The 23116-nt window shown below is 40.2% G+C and overlaps 1 protein-coding gene across 1 annotated transcript; it reads left to right on the forward strand.

Moving 5' to 3' along the window:
* The first annotated feature begins 10980 nt into the window (after positions 1-10980).
* Positions 10981-19649, forward strand: LOC130135109 (beta-amyrin synthase 1-like). Its single transcript, XM_056303481.1, has 17 exons — positions 10981-11455; positions 11900-12085; positions 12476-12565; positions 12679-12876; positions 13122-13206; positions 13482-13648; positions 13729-13917; positions 13981-14094; positions 14246-14365; positions 14451-14573; positions 14658-14756; positions 14899-14955; positions 15061-15251; positions 15342-15519; positions 15894-15974; positions 16050-16133; positions 19432-19649. Exons 1-17 carry the CDS (start codon positions 11255-11257, stop codon positions 19555-19557), a joined length of 2289 nt encoding a protein of 762 aa, XP_056159456.1. The 5' UTR covers positions 10981-11254; the 3' UTR covers positions 19558-19649.
* Positions 19650-23116: the final 3467 nt, after the last annotated feature.

Here is a 23116-nt window from a genome sequence, read left to right on the forward strand (position 1 = left end):
TTTTAATTAAATTTGCGACGAACTTCATATTTCGTCGCAAATTTTAGCGACGAACCTTTTCAGTTCGTCGCTAATTTGCGACGAACCTTATGTTCGTCGCAAATTTTTGCGACGGATTATTTTTTTCCGTCGCAAAAATTTGCGACTGATTTTGTTTCCATCGCAAAGTTTTGCGACGGATTTTGTTTCCGTCGCAAATTTGCGACGGATTATTTTTCCGTCGCAAAGTTTTGCGAAGGATTTTGTTTCCGTCGCAAATTTTTGCGACGGATTTTTTTTTCCGTCGCAAATTTGCGACGGACTTATTTTTCCGTCTCAAATTTGAGACGGACTTATTTTTCCGTCATAAATTTGCGACTGATTTTGGGACAGATTCCAAAAATAAATAGCATTTTCCAAATCTTGCGACGGATTTATTTTCCGTCGCTAATTTGCGACGGAAGTGATCTTCGCGGCACATGGCGCCCATTTTTTCAAATCCGTCGCTAATTTGCAACGGAATTACCGACGGAAATGTTTATACCGACCAATTTTTCGAATCCGTCGCTAATTCCATCGGAACTTTGAGTAGATATGCTTCTTACAATGACACATTACTCATATTTGACGAATTAGTAAATGTCATGATCTAATTCATCTAAGGGTGGCAAGTCTGGTGATGTTTTTTTTTTTTCATTAGAGCAGCGGAGGAATGTCAAACAACTACGGGAGGTTGTTGCGAAATGGGCCGATGTGACTAGCATTACGAGCACTGTGGAGAAACATGACTGATGTGGATGTCGTTGTTACAAACAGACTCGATTGACGATTTCTCAAATAACAATACGGCTCTGATACCAAGTCAAGAATGTGATAAAAAAAATTAAGAGCAATATATATATATATATATATATATATATATATATATATATATATATATATATATCATTGTCAAATGAAGAGTACACGAACCTATTTATCGGTTTTATAGGATGACTATCTAAAAGGGAAAATATTAATTACAATCAATTAAACGAAATATAGGGAATCTTCTAAATATTTCTCTAATGGAATGCATGCCCTCTATTCACTCATCATTCGGATGTAACCCTTTAGAAATAATTCATCTAATTGGTTAGATCAAATTGGTTAGGTCTAGATAAGAATATCTCTTTTATATGATCTCCTATAGATATCCCCATATAGATACATTGACTTTACATTTCATGCATCCACCCAATTCCGATCTATTTGAAAATTGTTATAATTTATTTATCCATATATTTACGCATACATAAGAGCTACGTGCGGAGGAAACCGCCATATTCAACTAAATAGATATCTGCGTTATCTATATCTAAGTCTTGAAAAAAAGAAGAAGATAAGATTTGCACCTATCGAATCTAAAAAAGCTTATTTGGGACGAGAACATTTTAAGAGATTATCTAATATCTTGAGTTTATAATAGATGTTCTTATCTAATTTGAATTTGTAATATCTAATCTCTCTTAGAATTGGACGTGTAGCAAATCGTCCAATCTCTTTTGAATTTGAACTTGTAACAATCATCCAATTCGTCTATATTTTCGTCGCAAAATGGTAAATTTTGTTGCACAAATTAGCGACGGAAAATAAATCCGTCACAAAATTTGTCGCAAATTTGCGACGGAAAATTAGTCGTCACTAATTTGCGACGGAATTAGCGACGAAAATTTTCCGTCGCAAATTTGCGACGAATTTTGCGACGGATTTATTTTCCGTCGCAAATTAGTGACGGAATTTGCGACGGAATTTTTCCGTCGCTAATTTGTGACCAATTTTGCGACGGATTTATTTTCCGTCGCAAATTTGCGACGGAATTTTTCCGTCACTAATTTGTGACGAATTTTGCGACGGAAAATTTTCGTCGCTAATTTGCGACGGAATTAGAAATCCGTCGCAAAGTTTGTCGCAAATTAGCGACGAAAAATTTTCGTCGCAAATTTCCGTCGCAAAATTCATATTTTTTTGTAGTGATGGGCGAGAACCGCTAAGCCCTTGCCGGCCACAGTGAGGGCGGGTGAGGGTCGCGATGCCCTCGCTAGATTTGGCAAGTTGAGGGTGTCATTGCCCTCCCTCGGGCCCTCACTGAGCCCTTGCTCGCGGCCCTCGCCTAGGGGCCGGTGACTCCACTGGCCATGCGAAGAAATAAATAAAAGAAAAGAAAAAAAATCAATAAAAAATATGGACAAATTTTAAAAAATTTTAAAAAATTGTCTACGTTAGCGATTACGGGCTAAAATTAGCCGGAAGGATTACGTTGGAAAATCGTCAAAATGTTTAATTGGAAAATTGTTAAATTTCAAGACTAAATTGGCACAATTGAAATGTTTAGGATTGAATTGACCGCTATACAATATGTTTAAGATTTTTTGGACAATTTTCCCTCTTGAGATATGCCATCATCTTGAAATTATGAAAAATAAGAAATATAGGAAAAATCTAAAAAACCCCTAGACAGCGTGATGCGTGCTTGACCCAAGCCGCCATGGACAAATCCGGATCTAGATACTCGCAAAGAGACTTATGACAATAGGCTCGTTAGTCTTATTTTGCCTTTCTTATTGGCCTTCATTCTTTAATGTAGTTTGCAGTAATAATAGCCATCTTAACTTGTTCCACTTTCTGAGCAATTCTCATTTGTTAATGAATTGGGCAATTCCTTCCCAATTTATGGGACATGGCTGAAAACGCCTTGGTAAAATAATGCAATTTGACAATTAATCGGTTAATTACTTTCCAGAATGAATACAAAAGTAAAGGATATTAGCGTGTGTTGATTGCTTTTTATTTTTTTGTTTGTAAAATGATTTCAATTGGAATAAATCTGGTGAAAAGGGGTACTAACTGCTTCTTTGGTAATTGATCTTAATTAAAAAAAAATTTTGGTAACTTTCTTTTCCCAAGAAATTAGATGGGAGTCAGTATACCTGACATGTTCTTTATTATTGCATGGTGGACTGGTGGAGTAAAAGCTGGGACCGCGGTGGTGCATACCTTGAACAGGTGAGTTGGGTAAACATCGCCTTCTCTTCATAAATTCATATTTATGAATACAACTTATTTGTTCTCCACCACAGAATATGCTGAGCTGAGCTTTGACATAGGCCCAAACTGAAGCAGCATTGTGCAGTATTGCGGGGATCATCCGGAAGAGATCTGCAGACTTGCTAAAGCGAAAGCTCAGGTATCAGAAGTGGAAAGGGTTACGATGGAAGAAATGGAAAAGGAGAGCATGTGTTATGCTCTATCACTAAGTTGGAACTATGAGAAATTGGCGTGTAACATTGGACTTATGTCGCTCTGTCATGGAGGTTCTGGATCGTGGCGAGGAATTCGAGCCTCTAGTTGACAAGAAGGAGAATCTTCCTTCTCCGGTCAGCAATCTGTTACATGTGAGTTCCATCCTGGAGCAATGTTATCTTATCTTATTGAAGAATCCGATTGTTGTGTGTAAGAAGCAGGATCTGGTGTTCAGAAACTGAATGATTGGTGCATCACGACTGATGATTTAGAGGCAAATCATTAGATTGCAAAACACAATTACATTACAGTTGTATTTTTCTTACAGCAGTTTGTTTAGTCATGTTCTCCAGAACCGATCGACCTACTAGTCCAGCCAACTTATTCGGGTCATCCAACAATTATTTAATCGGTAGCCTAGAAGTTTTGCTTATATGTGACCATCAATTCTTCCCCATTCGCTCAATTGAGCAGATTTGGTAACGAAAAACGGACAGTCTGTACGCTTCTTCTAGGTCTTATGCAGATGTTTCATTTTCTGATCACTTCAGCCCAGTTGCTCTATCGAGTGCAATTGTCCAGTGATCTAGTTTAGAGTTTTTAGACCACTAAATAGTTCAGAGGGAAGCTTTTTGACATGAACAACGTTGGGGATTGCCAATTCACTACCATCTGTTCCTATTCCTCTTCTCATTCCTTTTGCCATATTGTTTCTCGCAATTCAGCGGATTACATGCTGCGGTCTCTGCCGATCTGCTTTTGATTCTTTGTTGCTAGGTTTTGCATCAAATTATTCCTTTAAAGCACAAAATAACATTAGGGATATAGACTTTCCTAAGAAAGGTTATTTGAACTTTTTAAAGATTTAAATGTCATTCTACGTTTTAAAATGAGAGTTCCAGCTAAAAACTACTCATCTAATGGTTGTCAGTCTCTACTGCTTTCAATAGTCCGCTTTCCTCTACCCAATCTTCTCATATCAAATGTATGGAAGGATGAGCGGAAATTCATGATCAAGAACTGCATGACCTACATAGCTTTATTCGTTTCCATCTTAGTTTAAAAGGTTGATAAGCAACGGAAGGATGTGTCGTAGGGAAAGCATTTTTTGTGAAGTGCTTGAAAGCTCAGATGCGCATGGAATAGATGTATTTGGAGCAAAAACAAAGATTACCGTCTTTTGGCCAATAGAATTAAGGATTTCGGTGTCCGACTGACGTGAATTTTCTACTTGCAGCCTCAAGATTTTAGGCAGCAGGGGAACCAAATGAGAAGGAAGTTATGGCTGCGCAACATGCCAGTAAATCTGATAGTTGTCGGCACGGTTGTAGTTCTCGGCACGGTTGTCGCTCTGATTCTGATCATAGTTTTAAGTATTTGTGGTGGCTTCAAGTGTTAATGGAGTGACGCTGCTCTGATATTCTTTAAATCCTCCATAAGTTTCAAGTTTTCTTTCTATACAATTTACTATCAAATTGTAGGAATAGGGTGTCCAGTCAATGCTTAGCCGGGTATCCGGACGGCCAGGTGTGGGGCCATTACTTGGCCAGGTACCTGACCTTGTTCACCTAGGTCTTCGGGGCTGAGACGATCTTGAAATCTTGCAAAAGAATACTCAAATATAACAAATATAATATTAAATAATCAATAACGTATTTGAGTGGGTCTTGTAATCATCAAAAATTAATTAGGGTCAACAATCATTAAAATCAAGTAGTTAATTCACATCAAAGGTTTAAACATACATTCACACGAGGATACTTTGAAAAATTATGAGCTAACATCTTCTGCAAAAACCTCAAGACTCCATGACTACATTACACGGTGTGATTTCATTAGAAGTAGATGATGATTTTGTTCATGCTCTAATGGGAATTTGATAAATTAAACCGTATATTTCCCTTCTCGTATTATACTAACAGAGCTCAAAATATCTATGAGATTGGTAAATTGTAGAAGAAATCTGTCTAAATGGATATATATGTCAAGTCAAATGTACATTATTTAACATAATCTCAAACTCAAGGCGATTGCAGGGAGACCGACTGGACTTTGGAAATTAGGCTGCGACTATGTCTTGGATAATCAGCTTTAGTAAAGATGTTAGCAGTTTGATTTGCGCTTGAGATAGGAGCAAAAGGGCAGTGCTATGTCTGAGATATTGTCTAATGAAGGGGTAATGTTTCTTAGTGTACTTTATTTGTGATGGGTTATATCCTAAACAGAATCAGAACAATCACACAGATAATAGAAAAATTGACACACGAGTTTATCCAGGTTCACTCCAGAATAGGGTTACGTCCTGCAAAGGGATTCCATTATGATATTTAGGTTTACAACTTCAACAACTCGTTACAATGATCTCTCATATGAATACAATATATAGGATTTAAAATGGGCCCAAAGCCCAAACCTATCCGAATCCCTTTGATCCCACAACAAACAGGTCAGCTTAACTCCCGACATTCCGTGCGTATGGGTCACATGTCGTCGGTTCATACTTTGATTTTCCTAAGCTCACGTAGGCGTGCCTGATATGAGAAACAATGGTCCTCGAAGTATTCGCCAACTCCAACAATTTGTCCATGGAATATATCATTATGGGCGATCTCTTTAGCACTCTTATTATTGATGATACAAAGTGGCGTCTGCCAATGGTTGACACCATCCCGGGTATTCGACTTGGCATTTGGTTTGGGAGGCATCAAAGCGATCTGTTCATTAATAGAAAGAAGATTGGAAGTACTTGGCTTGAGTAAGATAGTATCCATCGCAGAAAGAAGGAAGACACCTCAAGCCCTAGAAAATAACTCAGCTGGCCCAGATGTTTCATCTCAAATGTTGAGTCAATTGCCGGTTAAAACCCCAATTTGCTGGAATGGTCGTCTCTGGTGATGATCATTCTATCAACATAGAGTAGCAACAAGATGATGCCTCAATCAAGCTTCTGTATGAACAAAGCTGTAGCGCGAGGGCTAAAAAGGAAACCAAACTGTTCAAGAATAGCACTGAATTTAGTCAACCAAGCACATGATGCCTGTTTCAAAGTCATATGAGGCTCGTCAAAGACGACAAATCTTGCCTGGAGGACAATCATATGCCAAAGGGGGTTGCATATAATCTTCTTCTTGCATTGGAAAAAAACATTTTCTCTGTCTAGAGTACGGACAGATGTCCAATGGCGAACTCCTATGTGAAACCTTTCGCTATTAAGCAAGCCTTATACTACTCAATAGATTTATCAGAGTGAGTCTCAACTTAATAAACCCATTTGCAATCTACGGTAATCTTTCCGAGCGGAAAATCAGCAAGCCACTTGTGAGTCTTTGCCTACACAGTTCCTCAAACATAGCTTTCAGCTGATGAGCTCACGACAAGCCTCACGGCAGGATTGACGTCTATCAGACTGTCGTGCAGGAGGTTCAACATGGGAGGTAGTTGTGACAAGGTGATGTTTGCTGCCTCTCTCTCTCTCTCTCTCTCTCTCTCTCTCTCTCTCTCTCTCTCAACACCCCCAACACGGTCACACGAGAAGAGAGACACACGGAGCCCCCAACATAGTCACAGAGAGAGAGACACACAAGGAGCCCCCAAGAGTCGATGGATTATTAAGCAATGAAATTTATTGCCAAAATATTTATTCATGACATGATTTAAAACCAAAATATTATACACCTTCTCTACCATTAGAAATTTGAGAATGTACGGAAGCATGGTTTTGATATCGATGATAGTATTTGATTTAATCTGCAAATGTATATAGTACATATTTCATAGAGGATGGACAATGGAACAATGTAGGATAACTTCAAGGGATGTAGGCAAGGTTTCATGGGATAAGGATAGTTTGATTAGTTGTTAGAATTGGTGTTACGGTAGTTGGAGGAGATGTTGGTGAAGGAGCTACATGATATGGAGTTTATTTTCACGCTCCTCACTCTTAATTACATGAATGAGTGCAAGCTCTATTTGTAAAGCAATTCCACCGAAATATAGTTTAAAGTTCCTATTTGATCAGATTTTGTGCTCTTGTTTGCTTCGTTTCGTGCACAAAACGGTTTGATTAGTTTGTTGAGAATAAAGGAAAAGTCATGTAAATATATGATGCACTAGAAAAGTGGATCCTCATTAATGATACGGTTCCATTTTGGAATTCTTCACTAATAGTCAACATGGCGAAAAATGACAATACAAATGCTATAATTTTCGTATGGCGCTCACTTGAAGGCCATAATGCTTTCTTTGACTACTTGAGTGCAACAGCTTTTAAAAAACGTTCACTTGAGTACTAGAACTTTCGATTGATTAATTAAGTGTTATAACTTTTTAAAAATGGTCACCCAATGCCAAAATTTTGATGTGACATAGCACTTGTGATTAACATTTTGGAAAAATTATGGCACTTAAGTGATCGATTGTAAAGTTATATGGCACTCAAGTGAACGATGTACATAGGTTATAGCATTCATATGATTGAAAAAAAAGTCAGGCACTCAAGTGAGCGCCGTACAAAAATAATGATATTTGTTGTGTTCTTATCCACGCTAGCATTCTCTTCATGGATTGATCTAGTTAACGGGGTTTTGCTCTTTTTATGCCTTCCAAGAGAGTTGTTTCCACATGAAATATCTCTTGCCACCTTCAACCAAAAGACTAAATGATCCATCTGATTTTGATTCGAAACAAGAATTATTATTTCTTTGAGGAGTCACTTATATTAAAAAGAGAAAGAGAGTACTTGACTGAATACATTGGTTTTACGAGGGGGCTCGTCTATTGGTCAAACTTACCGCGCAAATAACTTTCAAATCCCATAATAGATTATCAATTGCCTTTAAATTTCACAAGAGGGCCCGTTTAGTTATTAGTAAGTTACCAATGAATAACAATTTTACCACTTTCAAATTCTGCAGTAATTTTAATTGCTTTTAAGATTCAAAAGTAGGCCTATTTATTCGTCAGTAAGGGTGCGTTTGGTAACCATTTTGTTCTCGAAAACTGATTCTGCTCAGAAATGATTCTTTTTTATTCCGTGCTTGGGAACAATTTCTAAGCATTTGAAGGCATTTAGTAACTGCCCAAAATTTCTTTTTATTAATAATATTTTGAATTTTGTAATATATATATTTTTTCCTTCCCCTTCCCCTTCCTTGGCCATGGCCAGGTCGCCGGCGCTGGTGACCGGCCATAGGCCAGGGCCAGCGAGGACGGCGGCGAGGGTTACCCACGCCAGATCCGGCGAGGGCCGCGATGCCCTCGCCGGTGGCTGGCAACTGGCCACAGGTCAAGAAGAAGAAGAAGAAGAAGAAGAAGAAGAAAACCATGAAGAAGAAAAAGAAAAAAAAATTATTTTCCATTTCTGATTCTTGTTCCCAGAATCAAGAAGCGACTTTTTTTTGCTTCTTGATTCTATTCCAAAACTGATTCTGGGAACAAATTTTTGCAAATTTGTGCTCGAGAACAAAAAATTTACCAAACGAATTTCTGTTCCAAAACTGATTCTGGGAACAAAAGAATAGAAATAGTTACTATTTGGCCGGTTGCCAAACGCGCCCTAAGTTGCCAACGAAATAATCATTTAGAGCCATTGAGTTTGGGAGTATATTGTAAACCATTTTGAAATTTTACAAATGGGCTTGGTTAATCGTTTATAGGTTAGTAGAGAAGAAATAAATTTACCTAGGCTTGCCAAACAGACTAGCATCATGCTTTGACCTGCCTGGAGCTTGAAAATTTCTTTTAGGGTGGAGGTTAGGCTACAAAGGGATCGGGCTGGCCTGAGCACGGCATGGCACGGCATGGCTTGGCCTATCACATAAACGGGTCGAGCCATCCCCCGGCTCACCTAGCCCCTTTGGTAAGGGAGAGCATGGTTCCCAAGTAGAATTGGGAGCTGGACCGAACTTGCCATGTGAATCGATTCGGTTCCAAGTTCTGAAGGGAATAAGTTTGGTTCTCGGTTCCATATTTTTGGAACCTGCACTATGTGGTACAGTTCCCAGTTCTCACTTGGGAACTGAACCTAACCAAACAAAGAACTAAGGTAACCCTCAAATAGAGCATGACATATACAACATAACATGAGGCTTGAGTGAACGAAAAGAAAATTCCCTCCTCCCGGAGCGACTGCTTGGCTTTCATCATGGTTTTTGGCTCCTCTGAGAGCATGACATTTAGGTTTTATGTTATGTGTTATGGCTTTGCTCAGGGCCTTTGCGGCCCCACCGGCTGAGGGCAAGGCCTTTGTGGCCACCGCACATAAAAAAAAAACAAAGAAAAAAAGGAAAAAAATTTAATAAATAAAAATTCAAAAAATAATGAAAAATCAAAATTTTTTTAAAATAATACAAAAAATCCACGTATGATGATTTGTCGGAAGTGTCACTCAAATGATTGATTTTCCTCCGATGTGGCACTTAAGTAAACAAAAAAAAAAGTTATGGCATTCAAGTGAACTCTGTACGAAAGTTATGACACTTCTGCTGTTTTTACCCCCATAGAGGAGTAAGCAAATGCTGCTCTCAACTACTACGAGAATTGCTTTTGCTTTCCTTATCATAAACTTCCTTAGCGATGGTAACAGTATCTAGTCCCTCCAAACTTTTGCCTAATCTCTTAAATTTCATGTTTAGGGATGGTAATACTATCTAGTCCCCCCGAACTTCTGCCTATTCTCCTAAATTTCATGTTTAGGGATGGTCATACTATCTAGTTCCCCCCAAACTTCTGCCTAATTTCTTAAATTTCTATGTTAAGATGTGCCCGTTCCTTTTATGTTCCTACTATCTATGATCACTTTTACATGTCAATAAAATCCTTTTATTCGCTTTTTGTGATTAATGACAAATATGAAATATCTATTTTTTAACATAACCATTTCTAATCTACACAAGTAAAAGACTCACAATCTCTGATAAAATTCAGCTTTAATATACTAATGTTTTAATTAGTATGCCTTTTAAAAAGATCAAATTTCATATAATAAATCTAAAATACTCTTCTTGTAAATTATTTTTAATTTAACTCATCGTTATTTTTATCGTAATAAAAAACAAAATATATCTCATTATTTCACGTTTTATGGAACAAATTGTGAATATGCATCGCGAAATCAGAGATTAACCTAACGGCGCCAACTTGCTTGGAGCGCCAACTTGCTTGCTGGCCCAATCAATGGCTTGGTTATGAATTGTCCTGGCCTAAAATTAGAGAAGCCCTAATCTATTTTAGGGATTTCTTCACACACCCAAGCAGGCAACGGAAACTTCCAAAAAAGAGAAATCAAAGAGTGTTAGTGATTTCATTGATCTCTAAAGTTTGCTTGATTGCGCATTTTGATTTTTGAGATGTCGTCCCCGTATTGATTTTTGAGGTTTGACAAGTGAGCAATTTAAGTGGTAGGTAACTTGAAATAATGGTTTTACTACTTTCAAGTTCAAGTAGAATATTAGCTGCTTCTTCACCTGTGAAGGATCAATTGCTTTTAAATTGACCAAAACCAGTTAGGAAAGAAGAAATAATCTTTACTAGGGCTTGCCGAACAGGCTACACCGAGCATGACCCCGAGGGTCGTGCCCAAGCACGGATTGCATCATCGCTATTACCACCGTTTTCTATTGCGAGAAGCAAGCTGTAATCACTCATTGAGAATGAATATTTTGTTGAAAAATATTGGTCTAGGGTCGTGTCCAGAATTCTGCTCCCCAAGAGTCCTCCCACCTCAGATTACTTATGGGGGTGTATAAATACCACCAAACTCTCGAAATTACAACACACATTCTACGTTCCAACTCCTCCCACCTCTCACATCTTCCTAGACCTAACGCGAAAGAGGTACGTCCAGACTCCATAAAAATGTCTTGCCACCATTGTTAAGTAAATAATCTGTTAGAGAGGATATATATTACTGTGTTGTGCTTTCTTTTTTCCCCTCCAAATAGAAAAATAATACGCGTACGTAAAATAACCTAACTGTGATTGAAGGAAGGGAGAGATGTGGAGGCTAAAGATTGCACAAGGAGGGAATAGTCCGTATATATACAGCACCAACGAATACGTTGGGAGGCAGATATGGGAGTTCGATCCGGACGCGGGAACTCCCGAGGAGCGTGCCGAGGTGGAGCAAGCTCGCCTTCATTTCCACAACAGCCGCTTCAAGGTCAAGCCTAGTGGAGACCTACTATGGCGAATGCAGGTAAAAGATCGATGACACCCACCCAATCACCCAAGTGTTACTTCAATCTCGATTAATACCCACATAGCAAAAATTCTCAGGAATCGACCCATAGTTTCTTGCACGCTGTCCGTTCTTTTTAATAGGGTCAAAACGGATCGAGAAGCGGGTCCGGACCTCCCTCCGATTTGGCCTAGGACACGGACTGTGCTACTAGATTCATTTCTGGAAACTCATAATGATGAGTTTCATAGGGAGGAGTCCCTTTAAACGGATTGAGAATGCTTTTTTGTTTATTTAATAAAAAAACTAAGATATATTGTATCGTTTTATTCACAAACTAATAAAAATGATTCGAATGAAGGACTAGACTTTATTCATTAGTGACGCATCATGCCACCCGTTGTGCAGAGAAAAAGAATCTATCGCCAGACCTGCTAAAAGTTTTTCATTGTGCAATTGCAGTTTCTAAGAGAGAAGAACTTCAAACAAACCATTCCTCGCGTAAAGATAGTGGACGAAGAAGAGATAACACATGAGAAGGCATCGGCCACTTTGAGGAGAAGCGTCTATTTCTTTTCAGCCTTGCAAGCCAGTGATGGCCATTGGCCTGCAGAAAATTCTGGCGTTCTCTTCTTTCACCCTCCTTTGGTTAGCTTTCTTTAGTCTTCTCGGTTATTGTTTGCATTGGTTAGTGTAATTCTTTGTTCGAACATGTGGTTTTATCGTTACCCCCATGTGAAATATAATTATTATTTCTTGAGATGTTATTATCAACTTTGTCGATCGAATTGAGTCAAACCGATATATTCTACTTACTCGATGCAGAGAGCCTAAGTGTTGCAAGAAAGATATTTTGACTACTTCTTACATGATAGGACACTGAATGCAAGCCAAAATAGTATTAGTCAGACAATAACCATACTTTGGTCATGATCATTTTGTTATTCTTTTTTAGAGTAAGGACTGATCATCACCTGATAGTCGTTCTAATCGTATGCAATTCGTGCCCTTGACTTGTTCAGTAAAAACAAAATGCAGGTGATATGTTTGTTTATTACTGGGCACCTCAACATTGTCTTCTCTACAGAACATCGAAAAGAGATCCTTCGATATGTGTATAATCATCAGGTACTTGATTTTTGTCTCTTTTTGCGTAATCCTAACGTAGATTTTGAGAATGGAAAAAGGAAAAAAATTGTACTTCATCTTCACATTGTTGGTTATTAAATGTTGTATTGCAGAATGAAGATGGCGGGTGGGGCTTACATGTAGAGAGCCACAGCACCATGCTCACTACAGTACTTAACTATATATGCATGCGTATACTTGGAGAAGGTCCTGATGGTGGCGAGAACAATGCTTGTGCCAGAGGGAGAAAGTGGATTCTTGATCGTGGCGGCGCCATAAACATATCCTTCTTGGGAAAGATTTGGCTTTCAGTAAGAAATTTTTTGCTTCTAGTGGAAATGAATTATCCTTTAATTACTTACCAAAAAAAAAAATAATCCTTTAATTGATAAATCGCCTTACTAGATGATATTATTATATTACAAGCAGGCACCAAACTGAACCATTGAAAAAAACTCGGAGCCTATATGCTCCCTACAAATTTAAAACAAGTTTAAACAGTATGTTTTCCCACATGCCAAGTGCGACTAACACATTACGTTTTCCTTTATGGTAGGTACTTGGTATTTATGACTGGTCTGGGACCAAACCTGTGCCTCCTGAGTTACTGATACTTCCCTCATTTCTTCCCATGCATCCAGGTTTGCCAAGACATTTCGCTGTACCATACCAGATCGATTGCTTGAGCTTCCACGCTTATTAATGTATATTCAAATTCGTGAACATATAGAAGAGAAGTTATTGTTTCAATTTTTTCTGGCAAGATGTGCCCTTGTCTCATTGAAGATCTATGCTTTATGAATTCGCTAGGAAGTTTAGATTTTTTTCATCGGAATTTTGTTCATTATATATGGTTGTGTAGATTAGATTTTTTTCTGTGTCTTAGAGTGCTGGTGATTTCCTCTCCAATATGCAGCTAAGTTGTGGTGCTATTTTCGGACCCTTTACATGGCCACATCATATTTGTATGGAAGAAGATTTGTAGCACCAATTACACCTCTCATTCGACAATTGAGAGAGGAACTTCTAACTCAACCCTATGGCAGCATCTCTTGGAAGAAAGCTCGACATCTATGTGCCGAGGCAAGAGCTAGCTTGCACCAAACTATTAATTCACGTGTTAGTAAGATTCTAATATATTTTCTTAATTTATGTTCATATAGGAGGATCTCTACTATTCACATCCTTCAGTGATAGATTTGCTGTGGGATGGTTTTTACATACTAACAGAGCCTTTTCTAAACCGTTGGCCACTAAACAAGTTGAGAGAAAAGGCTCTTAAAACGGCAATGAAGCATAACCATTACGAAGATGAGAACAGCCGATACATCACTTTGGGATGTGGGGAAAAGGTAATAAGAACATAGATTTTACATGACCATATCTTTACAAAACTTAATGGCTCTAATTAACAGGTATTAAGTATGCTTGCCTGTTGGGTGGAGGATCCAAATGGTGAATACTTCAAGAAGCATCTCGCTAGGGTTCAAGATTATATATGGGTTGCTGAAGATGGAATGAAGATGCAGGTTGGTTAAATGATTCATTACAATTAAGGGATTTAATGGCATTTTTGGTAGTCAGAACCAGCATCTACCAAATCTATAATGTCTAAAACCCACTGATTATTGGCAAAAAGAAAAAAAGGACTTGAGTTTGATGGTCGCACTCCATATGCAGAGTTTTGGTAGTCAACTATGGGATACAAGCTTGGGAATCCAAGCTTTGCTTGCTAGTAATCTAGCCAACGAAATAGGACTAGTACTCATGAAAGGCCACGACTTCATTAAGAGATCACAGGTTAAATCTTTATCTCAGCTTGCGGGAATCTCCTAGCATTTCCTTTCGTTGCACCAATAGATGTATTTATTGGTTGGCATTGAAGGTCAAGGATGATCCTTCTGGTGACTTCCACAGCATGTATCGTCATATTTCTAAAGGATCGTGGACTTTTTCCGAGCAAGATCATGGTTGGCAATTGTCTGATTGCACCGCAGAAGGTTTGATGGTAAGATTCTTTTGAAGATTGTGAATAGTCTGCAGATCTAACATTGTTCTAGTGCTTAATTTGATCTCCTTTCTGCTTATGCAGTGTTGCTTGCTTTTTTCACAAATGCCACAAGAAATCGTAGGTGAGAAGGTGGAGCCAGAGAGACTATATGACGCGGTCAACATTATACTTTCTCTACAGGTAAGTGCTAACGCTAGGAATCAACTATGCTCGTGTTCCAAAAACCTTAAGATACATAGGCAATACGCACAATATCTTACTTCAAGTCTTAATATGTTTCCACTATTATATCATTACTAATGGATGCATCACTGTTTTGTAGAGTAAAAATGGTGGATTGTCAGCATGGGAGCCTGCAATTTCTGCAAAATGGTTGGAAGTACGTACTTCGACAAATAAGAAGCAGCTTATGATATAAATAAATTGTGGCTCTTATTTCTATTTACACTACTGGAAATTTGAATATTACTTGTGGATGGTGTAGCTCCTCAATCCATTTGAATTTCTCGAGGACATTATCATTGAGCACGAATACGTGGAATGCACTTCATCAGCTATCAAGTCTTTAGTTTTGTTCAAGGAATTGTACCCGGGGCACCGGACAGAAGAGATCCAAGATTGCATAACTAACGCAGTCCGATACCTCGAAAGCGTACAAATGACAGATGGATCATGGTATATGTGTCCATATTCCCTTGTGGTTGATCATCAGTGTAGATAATTCAAAAGCAAGCAGACAAGATGACTCGAGAACTGCATGTGCAGGTATGGAGAGTGGGGAGTTTGTTTTATATATTCCACATGGTTTGCACTCGTGGCACTCGAAGCCGCCGGCAAAAGCTACGAGGATTGTGCCGCTATTCGCAAAGGCGTAGCTTTTCTCCTTCAAATACAATTACCGGATGGTGGCTGGGGGGAGAGCTACCTTTCTTGCCCAAGAAAGGTGATTACTTTTGTAGCACCTGGAAATTGTTTGATCGACTTTAATAACTCCACCGGGAAAACAAGAACCGAAGATGTTTAATAGATCCAAAAGCTCGAAAATACTTGAAGGCTCTTTTATATGGCTTGATTCATCTAAAGGAAAAAAATATGAATAAGACTTATTTGGAATTGCCCGATGAAATGTAAACTAAACGAATATGGTAAATTGGTAAATCCACAAGTATTAGACCTAATAGACTAACATTGCTCTGATAGTAAATTTCTTGTAATTGCAAGAACTTGTGATCTTATTCCTAACACGAATCTGTAAAAGAAATATCAAGCATGATTATATGGTAATATTTTTTACCACTCGTTCTTTGATCGAGGCAGATATACACACCACTTGAAGGAAATAGATCAAACTTGGTTCAAACTGCATGGGCTATGATGGGTCTCGTTCATGCTGGCCAGGTCTGTGCATTCTCTTACAATTTATATATTAATAATTTGTACAACTTTCTTGATCTAAAAAATTCTTCTTATCAGGCAAAAAGGGATCCAATTCCCCTACATCGAGCAGCAAAGCTGATAATTAATTCCCAGATGGAAAATGGCGATTTTCCTCAACAGGTGATATCTCCTCATGATTATATCTCAACACAAAAGTAACTCAAAGTTTTCAACTGTCACGCCCCGAACCCCATCAAGCTCGCGACATCCCTCTCTCAGGTCGTATTAGTGCGACGTCCCAGGAAACGTCGCCGACCTCTCGATTCCATCATAGTTCGATCATGGCGGAAACCAATGAAATAAACCCGAACAATAAAATTGGAGAACACCATGAAGAAATAAATCGCCAAACCACCAAACATAAAATTATACCTGGATATATAAATATACAACATCCAATTCTTTACAACCAAACACTTCCAACACCCATCAGATTCACATCAACTGATAGTACACACCCGAACGGATTTCCTGATTACACCACCAACTATTCACATCAAGCACTTCCTAATTTAATATCAAACTTATAATACACGCACACCAACTGGCTTGTACGGATCGTGTCCTCGACCTCAAAAGGGATCAGCAGCCAAGGTATATTCTACTCCTGAATGCTCGGTGTGCATCGGGATCCCAAAACGCTGCGGCGGTAGCGGCGGAAGGTTCAAGGCTCGGGCGGGTGCTCTGAAATGGTTTGGTTGAAACAACCATGAGACACTTCTCAATAAGTCACAACCTAAATCCTACCTAGGCTACCACGTATTCCAGACAAGTTCAAACACACAAAGGAGCAACACGAACAAACACTATCCACGCAATCACACTTACCTGGACCCTTGGCATACTCATCCTGCCCGTTAGTTCATAATCACAACATTCAAAACTCGCACGCATTTCAAGCTTCGCGCATCCCAAACCACACACATTTCCATGCCAAAAACACACATCGATCACGCACTATCACATCAATTTCATTTACTTTCCTCGTCGTACCCCACCAGCTCAATCACTTCCTCGGCCCGCGTAAACACGCCTCAGGCCCACACGATCGCGCCCCGAGCATCACACGCCTCGGTCCGATCCCACTTTCTCTTACCATACCACACACCCCGTTCTCAATCACATTCCTTGGCCCGCGTAAATACGCCTCAGGCCCACACGATCGCGCCCCGAGCATCAATCGCCTCGGTCCGATCCCATTCACACGTTCTTTCCTCAGCCTGCACCAAATGCGACAGGCCTACGTGATCGAAACCCTAGCTTATAATGCCTCGGTCCGATCCCGGTCTCACCCGAGCTGATCGTGTCTCGGACCGATTTCATTCTCACTTTCTTTCCTTAGCCCGCGCCAAATGCGACAGGCCTACGTGATCGAAACCCGAGCTTATAATGCCTCGGTCCGATCCCACAATCATATCACAACTCTCGTCAACACGCCTCCGGGCCTTTTAGTGATCACACGCACATCGCACGCCATAATTTTCACACGTGTGCATACTCAGACATTAAATACGCGCACTCAGAGGCGCCCAAATCAATCAAATCAATTCAGCCACATCACAACATACAACCAACACGCATTTTGCCCTTTTTCGACACCAAAACTACGATATCTCACTCCCAGCCCTTCACAGCACTTTCACGAAATTCCGAGCCGGATCTAATGGCACCAACCACACACCAAACAGCACATCACAGCACTTAAAACAGCAATTTCCAGCCCTCGATCGGCCTCTAAAAATCCGCCAAAATCTTCCAATTTCAATCCTAAGGCCCGCCAATCGAATCAACCCCTAAACTACACCAAATCATGTCCAAACGGGTCCGATAATACCCGATATACTAGGCGGGGTTTAGATTGCAACTTACCGGACTCTAGACTAACTCGGCTAGAGCGAAAAGCGGCGGCGATCGGCGGGGACGGCTGCGAGCGGCGGGGCAGCTCGGCGGCGTGGACGGCGTGCGGCGGCGGCGGCGGCTTCCCTTGGCCGTGACCCACGGCCACACGAGAGAGAGAGGGAGAGGGAGAAGGACGGCGTGAGGGGGGGGTACGGCGCGGTGGCGGAACGGCGGCGATCGGACGGGCGGTGACCGGCAGACGGCGGCACGGCAAGGTTTGGCCAAGGAAGAGAGAGAGCTCTCGGTGGGGGGGGGTTGCCGTGAGGTGAGAGAGAGGAAATGAGGAGAGAGAGAGAATTTTGGTCTTTTAAAAAGTCCAAATTTGACCACTTTGGCAAATTACCATCTTGCCCTTCTCTAATTTTTTTAATCAACGGCCGAGATTCGATCTTATCTTGAAATCGACGGCCGAGATCGAATCTTTTCCAAAAATATCCGAGGGCAATTTGGGAATTTCATAAAATTTCAAGGGCAAAATTGTCCAACTCAAAAATTAGTGCAAAATGACCAAAATGCCCTTCCCCTCTAATACTTGCCCTTTATTAACCTCCAAGGGTAAAATGGTCACTTTTCATCCTTCGCCGAAATTTAATTTTTCTGAAGGATCCGGGAAAATCCAAGACTGAACATGCTAATAACAACGTCGTCCAAATGTCCTGTCATGACTTCCTAAATTTTCCATGCCCAAATTGGTCTCTAATTTAATAACTGAATTTTAAATAACGTAACTTGAGCGTGTCTCGGACTAACGGACGGCTTTTGGGGAAATTCGCATATTCGATCCGTGACTGATACTAAATCAAGTCACGTGCAAGTTCGTTCGAATCGTGACGACCTCGGTTGTCAATATAATCGCGAGGATCGATCGCTAGTTCCGACGGGCACGATCGTTCGGTATAGGTTCTGGATCATTCGTCAACTCACCTCGTGGTCAAACAGAATCACCCATGATCCACTCGTATGACAATGACGAACCGGCCCATAACTATCCTAAGATCGGCCTACATTGGCTCAAAATGTCACCTCGACGATTCTATGGTCGAAAGTCTGTTCACGACCGAATTTCTTTAGTCGCACGAATTTAAATCCCTAATTAGCCCTTCCCTAACGGTTAGTATCCCAGGAATGGCCAGTTCGAGCGAGACCTAGCTACAAGTACGTTCATAAAACCACTCATTTCATAAATCCCAAATGGGCAAATTTCAGGATGTCACATCAACTGACATTTTAAAAATAGTCAGTGATTGTTTTCAACTGACATTTTCAACTTTCTTGATCTAAAATAGAGTGATTGCTTTTATACATAATTAGTACCACAAACATTTTTTTAAAATAGTGAAGATAAGTTTAATGAAACATGTAGAAGATAGGGACAATCTATTGGAGTTTTGAAAATGAATTAATTTAGTCACACCACAAACTGTCAGTTGGGTTAACTTCGTTACTTCTATATTTTTTTTGGTTGGATACTTCTATATTTATTTACACATTGCTGACGGTGAATAACTTTGCACGACAGGAAATTACCGGAGCTTTCAAGAAGAATTGCATGTTGCACTATCCAAATTATAGGAATATTTTTCTCATATGGGCACTTGCCGAATATTGCAACTTGGTACTTTTGAATCCTCGAAGAACTAAATAAATCTTGTCTTAAACTGTGTCCATCTCATTACAATTGAAGGACACATAAATGTTGAATTCTTGTGCAACTTTGCTTTAAGAATAGACGTGTAACCGTGGATACCATATTTCACTTTGTAGTAAGTAAGTGACGCTCCGAATCTCACATTAATGGCTGGGAGATGTGGCCCACAAGAGTTCCCACCTTGAATACTCATTTTGACACTTCAGCCGCAATGAGTGTTTCCGGCTCTTGTACATGTATTGGAGAGAGAGAGAGAGAGAGAGAGAGAGAGAGAGAGAGAGAGAGAGAGAGAGGAATTAAATTGTCTGATGCAATGGACATTAGCTTAAGGGCTTCACGCTGTAGAATGCAAAAGCGTGGCTGTCATACCAATTGTTGAGAACAGATTAGTGGTCACTTGCTGAGAAAGATTGCAGACTCAACTGAAGAAAACACGCTTTTTTTTTTTTATTAGAGGCACTCTACAATATTGATATTGATAACCTCTTGCACACTAAAACATGGATGCCCGGCACACTCTATAATGGGAGCACTTCTCGACTATTTATAGCCTTCAGAAGAGAATGCTTCACTCCCCCTAGATCACTCTAGAATTTGATGGCTCACCATCCTTAGTTCATTCTAGTTATTTATGTTTCACTCCCATTAGTTCATTCTAGATATTAGTGGTTCATCCCCCTAAAAGCATCTAGAATTTATTAAAGAAGAGAGGAGGTGAATCACTTTCTTCAGTACTCTTCCTCACCGACTACTCTTCTCTCAATGCGGATCTATGCCAAGTTGCCTTTCGCAACTCCTCGGCTACCTTATAAGTTTCGTCCTTTAACGTTGAAGCAGAAAGAAGCGATAACTTGGAAAACCTTTCACGATTCGACTGGAATTCAATTCAATTCAATTCAATTAGATAATATCCTGAATACAAAGCTGGACATCCTTTTATAATGATAGGACTCCTAAAGATATCCGAATTAATGAAGATAACATCAAAGCAAATCAAATCTAATCAAATCAAATCTTATCTAATATAATCAAATCTAATCTGATCTAATAAAATCAAACGAAATATTGATAATTCAAAATTGCCTAAAGTAAAAAAAACTGCCTAATCAGAAAAACTGCCGAGATTTCCGGCGATTGCGGCGATCACATTCTTCAAGATAATCACAGGCTAACTGTTCTACATCAAACGTCTAGTATTTCTTCTTGGGTTTGCCCACGTCCAGTGCTAGCTATTAGAGGTGTCAAAATGGGTCTTAAACCCATATATGACCCATTTAAAAATAGATGGGTCATATATGGGTCACTTTAATTTTAAAGAGTCAACCTTAAATGGGTTTTAAATTTTAAAGCTTAAAGATAAATGGGTCTAAATGAGTTGAGTTTGGAACTCATGTCCAACCCACCTACTAGACCCATCCACACACTTTCTCCCTCCTTACAAAAATGTTTAAAAAAATCGAAATTTAATTTTTTTTTTCTCTTTTTCTTTTGTTTTTTCTTTTTTCTTTTCTCTTCTTTCTTTTTCTTTTTTTTTTTATTTCGGCCGGTGGTCAGCCACGGCGACCGGCCACCGGGTCGAGACCTTGCCGGAGGCCGGCGAAGCTTGAGCTCGCCCGATCCCGGCGACCTCGAGGCTCGCCCGATCCCGGCGACCTCGAGGCTCGCCCGATCTCGGCGAGGCTCCAGCCTCGCCGATCTAGCGAGAGTCGAGCTCGCCGGCCTCGGGCGAGCTCGACCTCGCCGGATCTGGCGAGGCCTCGGTCTCGCCAGATCGACGAGAACGAGCTTCGCCGGCCTCCGGCGAGCTCGTCCTCGCCTGTGGTCGGTCGCCGGCCACGGCGGCCGGCGATCAGCCAAAAATAAAGGAAAAAAATAAAAATAAAAATAAATTAAAAATTCGATTTAAAAAATAAAAAAATATTATATATTTTTTTATTTTCTTGGATAATGACTTTATGGAAAATATTTTCTAGAAATGTCGCATTTTTCGTAAAACAAACAGAACCTCAATTTAAAAAAAAATTATAAAAATTTTTCACTAGCTTTGTATTGCATAAAATGTTTTAGCAGTATAATTTTTAAAAAAAAATCATAAGAAACAAGTATTCCTAGATTAGGTTAAATATAAAAGTGTTTTAGCAATATGGGTCGGGTCGGGTATGGGTCGGGATATTTACACTATGAATAAATGGGTCATAAACGGGTTAATGGGTCAATTTGGGCCGGACCATTTATGACCCGACCCAAACCCGACCCGACCCACCTGTTTAACAGGTCTACTAGCTACTAAACTACAAGATAAAGGTCAGTTCGACCTGCGCTTTAGTCTCTTTTTCCTCCATCTGATGACTCAATTCAGCCTTCTTATACTGTAAATCTTCTGCAATTCATGTGGGCAAGCCTTTCCTTCGCAGTATGTTATGTGGGCAAAGTCCTACATTGGGCAACTAATGAGATATTCTGGTGCATATGGTCCGTTGGGTTCCCTCTTCTGGCAAGTTAGTTATATGGGATGAGTTCTTCCACCCATTGTAATCTATAAATATGTTATTAGAGCCACTACTTGGGCGCCCATCTTCTAGCACTTCTTAGGGTTAGCACTTACCCGTGAATGGGGAGGTTTCCTTTGAAGTTAAATGATATCAAATTCGGATCATGCAATGCAATGGCTCTTTTTGTCGGCATAATAGATATCAATGAGTCTAGCCCTATTATATCAAAATCCGATGAAAATGTAGATGCAAACATAGAATGCGTACGTGTCGTCTCTTACCTAGAGATTCGGGAAAGCATATTTGGACAGGAAATAGTTTCTTCGGAGCCATCAGATTTTGGAAAAGACTAAGGATGCCCATGGCAACGAGCAACGATTCTGTGCTCAGAAATGATTCTTTTTGATTCCGTGCCCGGAAACAATTTTTAAGAATTTGAAGGCATTTAGTAACTGTAAAAAATTTCTATTCTTGAAATAGAAAAAGAACAGAAATGCGTTTGGTAACTACACAAAATTTCTTTTTATTAATAATATTTTGAATTTTTTAATATTTCTTTCTTTCCCTTCCCTTCCTTGGCCATGGCCGGTCGCCAGCGCCGGCGGCCGGCAACAGGCCAGGGCTGGCGAGGGCATCGTGACCCTCGCCACTGCCCTCGCCGCCAGCGTCGCTCGTTGCGACGGCGAGGTCGGTCTTGCCAGATCTAGGCGAGGTCGAGCCTCGCTGGACCTTGCCCAGCCAAGGCGAGGCCGACCACGCCATCGCGGCCCATCTCCCTCGCTTGGGTCGTGATGGCGAGGTCGGCCTCGCCATGGCTGGGTGAGGCCTTGCCGTCACGGTCGCGAGCCGCCCTCACCCAAGCGGTGAGGGGGATCCTTGCCGGCCACCAGCGAGGGCCGCGACGCCCTCGGCGGCCCTGGCCTGTGGTCGGCTGGCGGTAGGCCAGGAAGAAGAAGAAGAACAAACCAAGAAGGAAGAAGAACAAATCAAGAAGGAAGAAGAAAACTAAGAAGAATCAGAAATGGAAAAATTGTTCCCTTTTGCTTCTTGATTCTGTTCCAAAA

This window comes from Syzygium oleosum, unplaced genomic scaffold, assembly GCF_021117445.2.
Source record: "Syzygium oleosum isolate NSW1041296 unplaced genomic scaffold, Sole_v2.1 Sole_v2.27, whole genome shotgun sequence".
Lineage (NCBI taxonomy): Eukaryota > Viridiplantae > Streptophyta > Magnoliopsida > Myrtales > Myrtaceae > Syzygium > Syzygium oleosum.

What these genes read in the sequence shown, in the direction of transcription:
- LOC130135109 (XM_056303481.1), top strand. Translation starts at nt 11,255, where the DNA reads ATGTGGAGGCTAAAGATTGCACAAGGAGGGAATAGTCCGTATATATAC. An exon ending in CAAATGACAGATGGATCATG is followed by an intron (nt 15,252 to 15,341) that starts GTATATGTGTCC and finishes CTGCATGTGCAG; the next exon opens with GTATGGAGAGTGGGGAGTTT. An exon ending in GTCTCGTTCATGCTGGCCAG is followed by an intron (nt 15,975 to 16,049) that starts GTCTGTGCATTC and finishes TCTTCTTATCAG; the next exon opens with GCAAAAAGGGATCCAATTCC.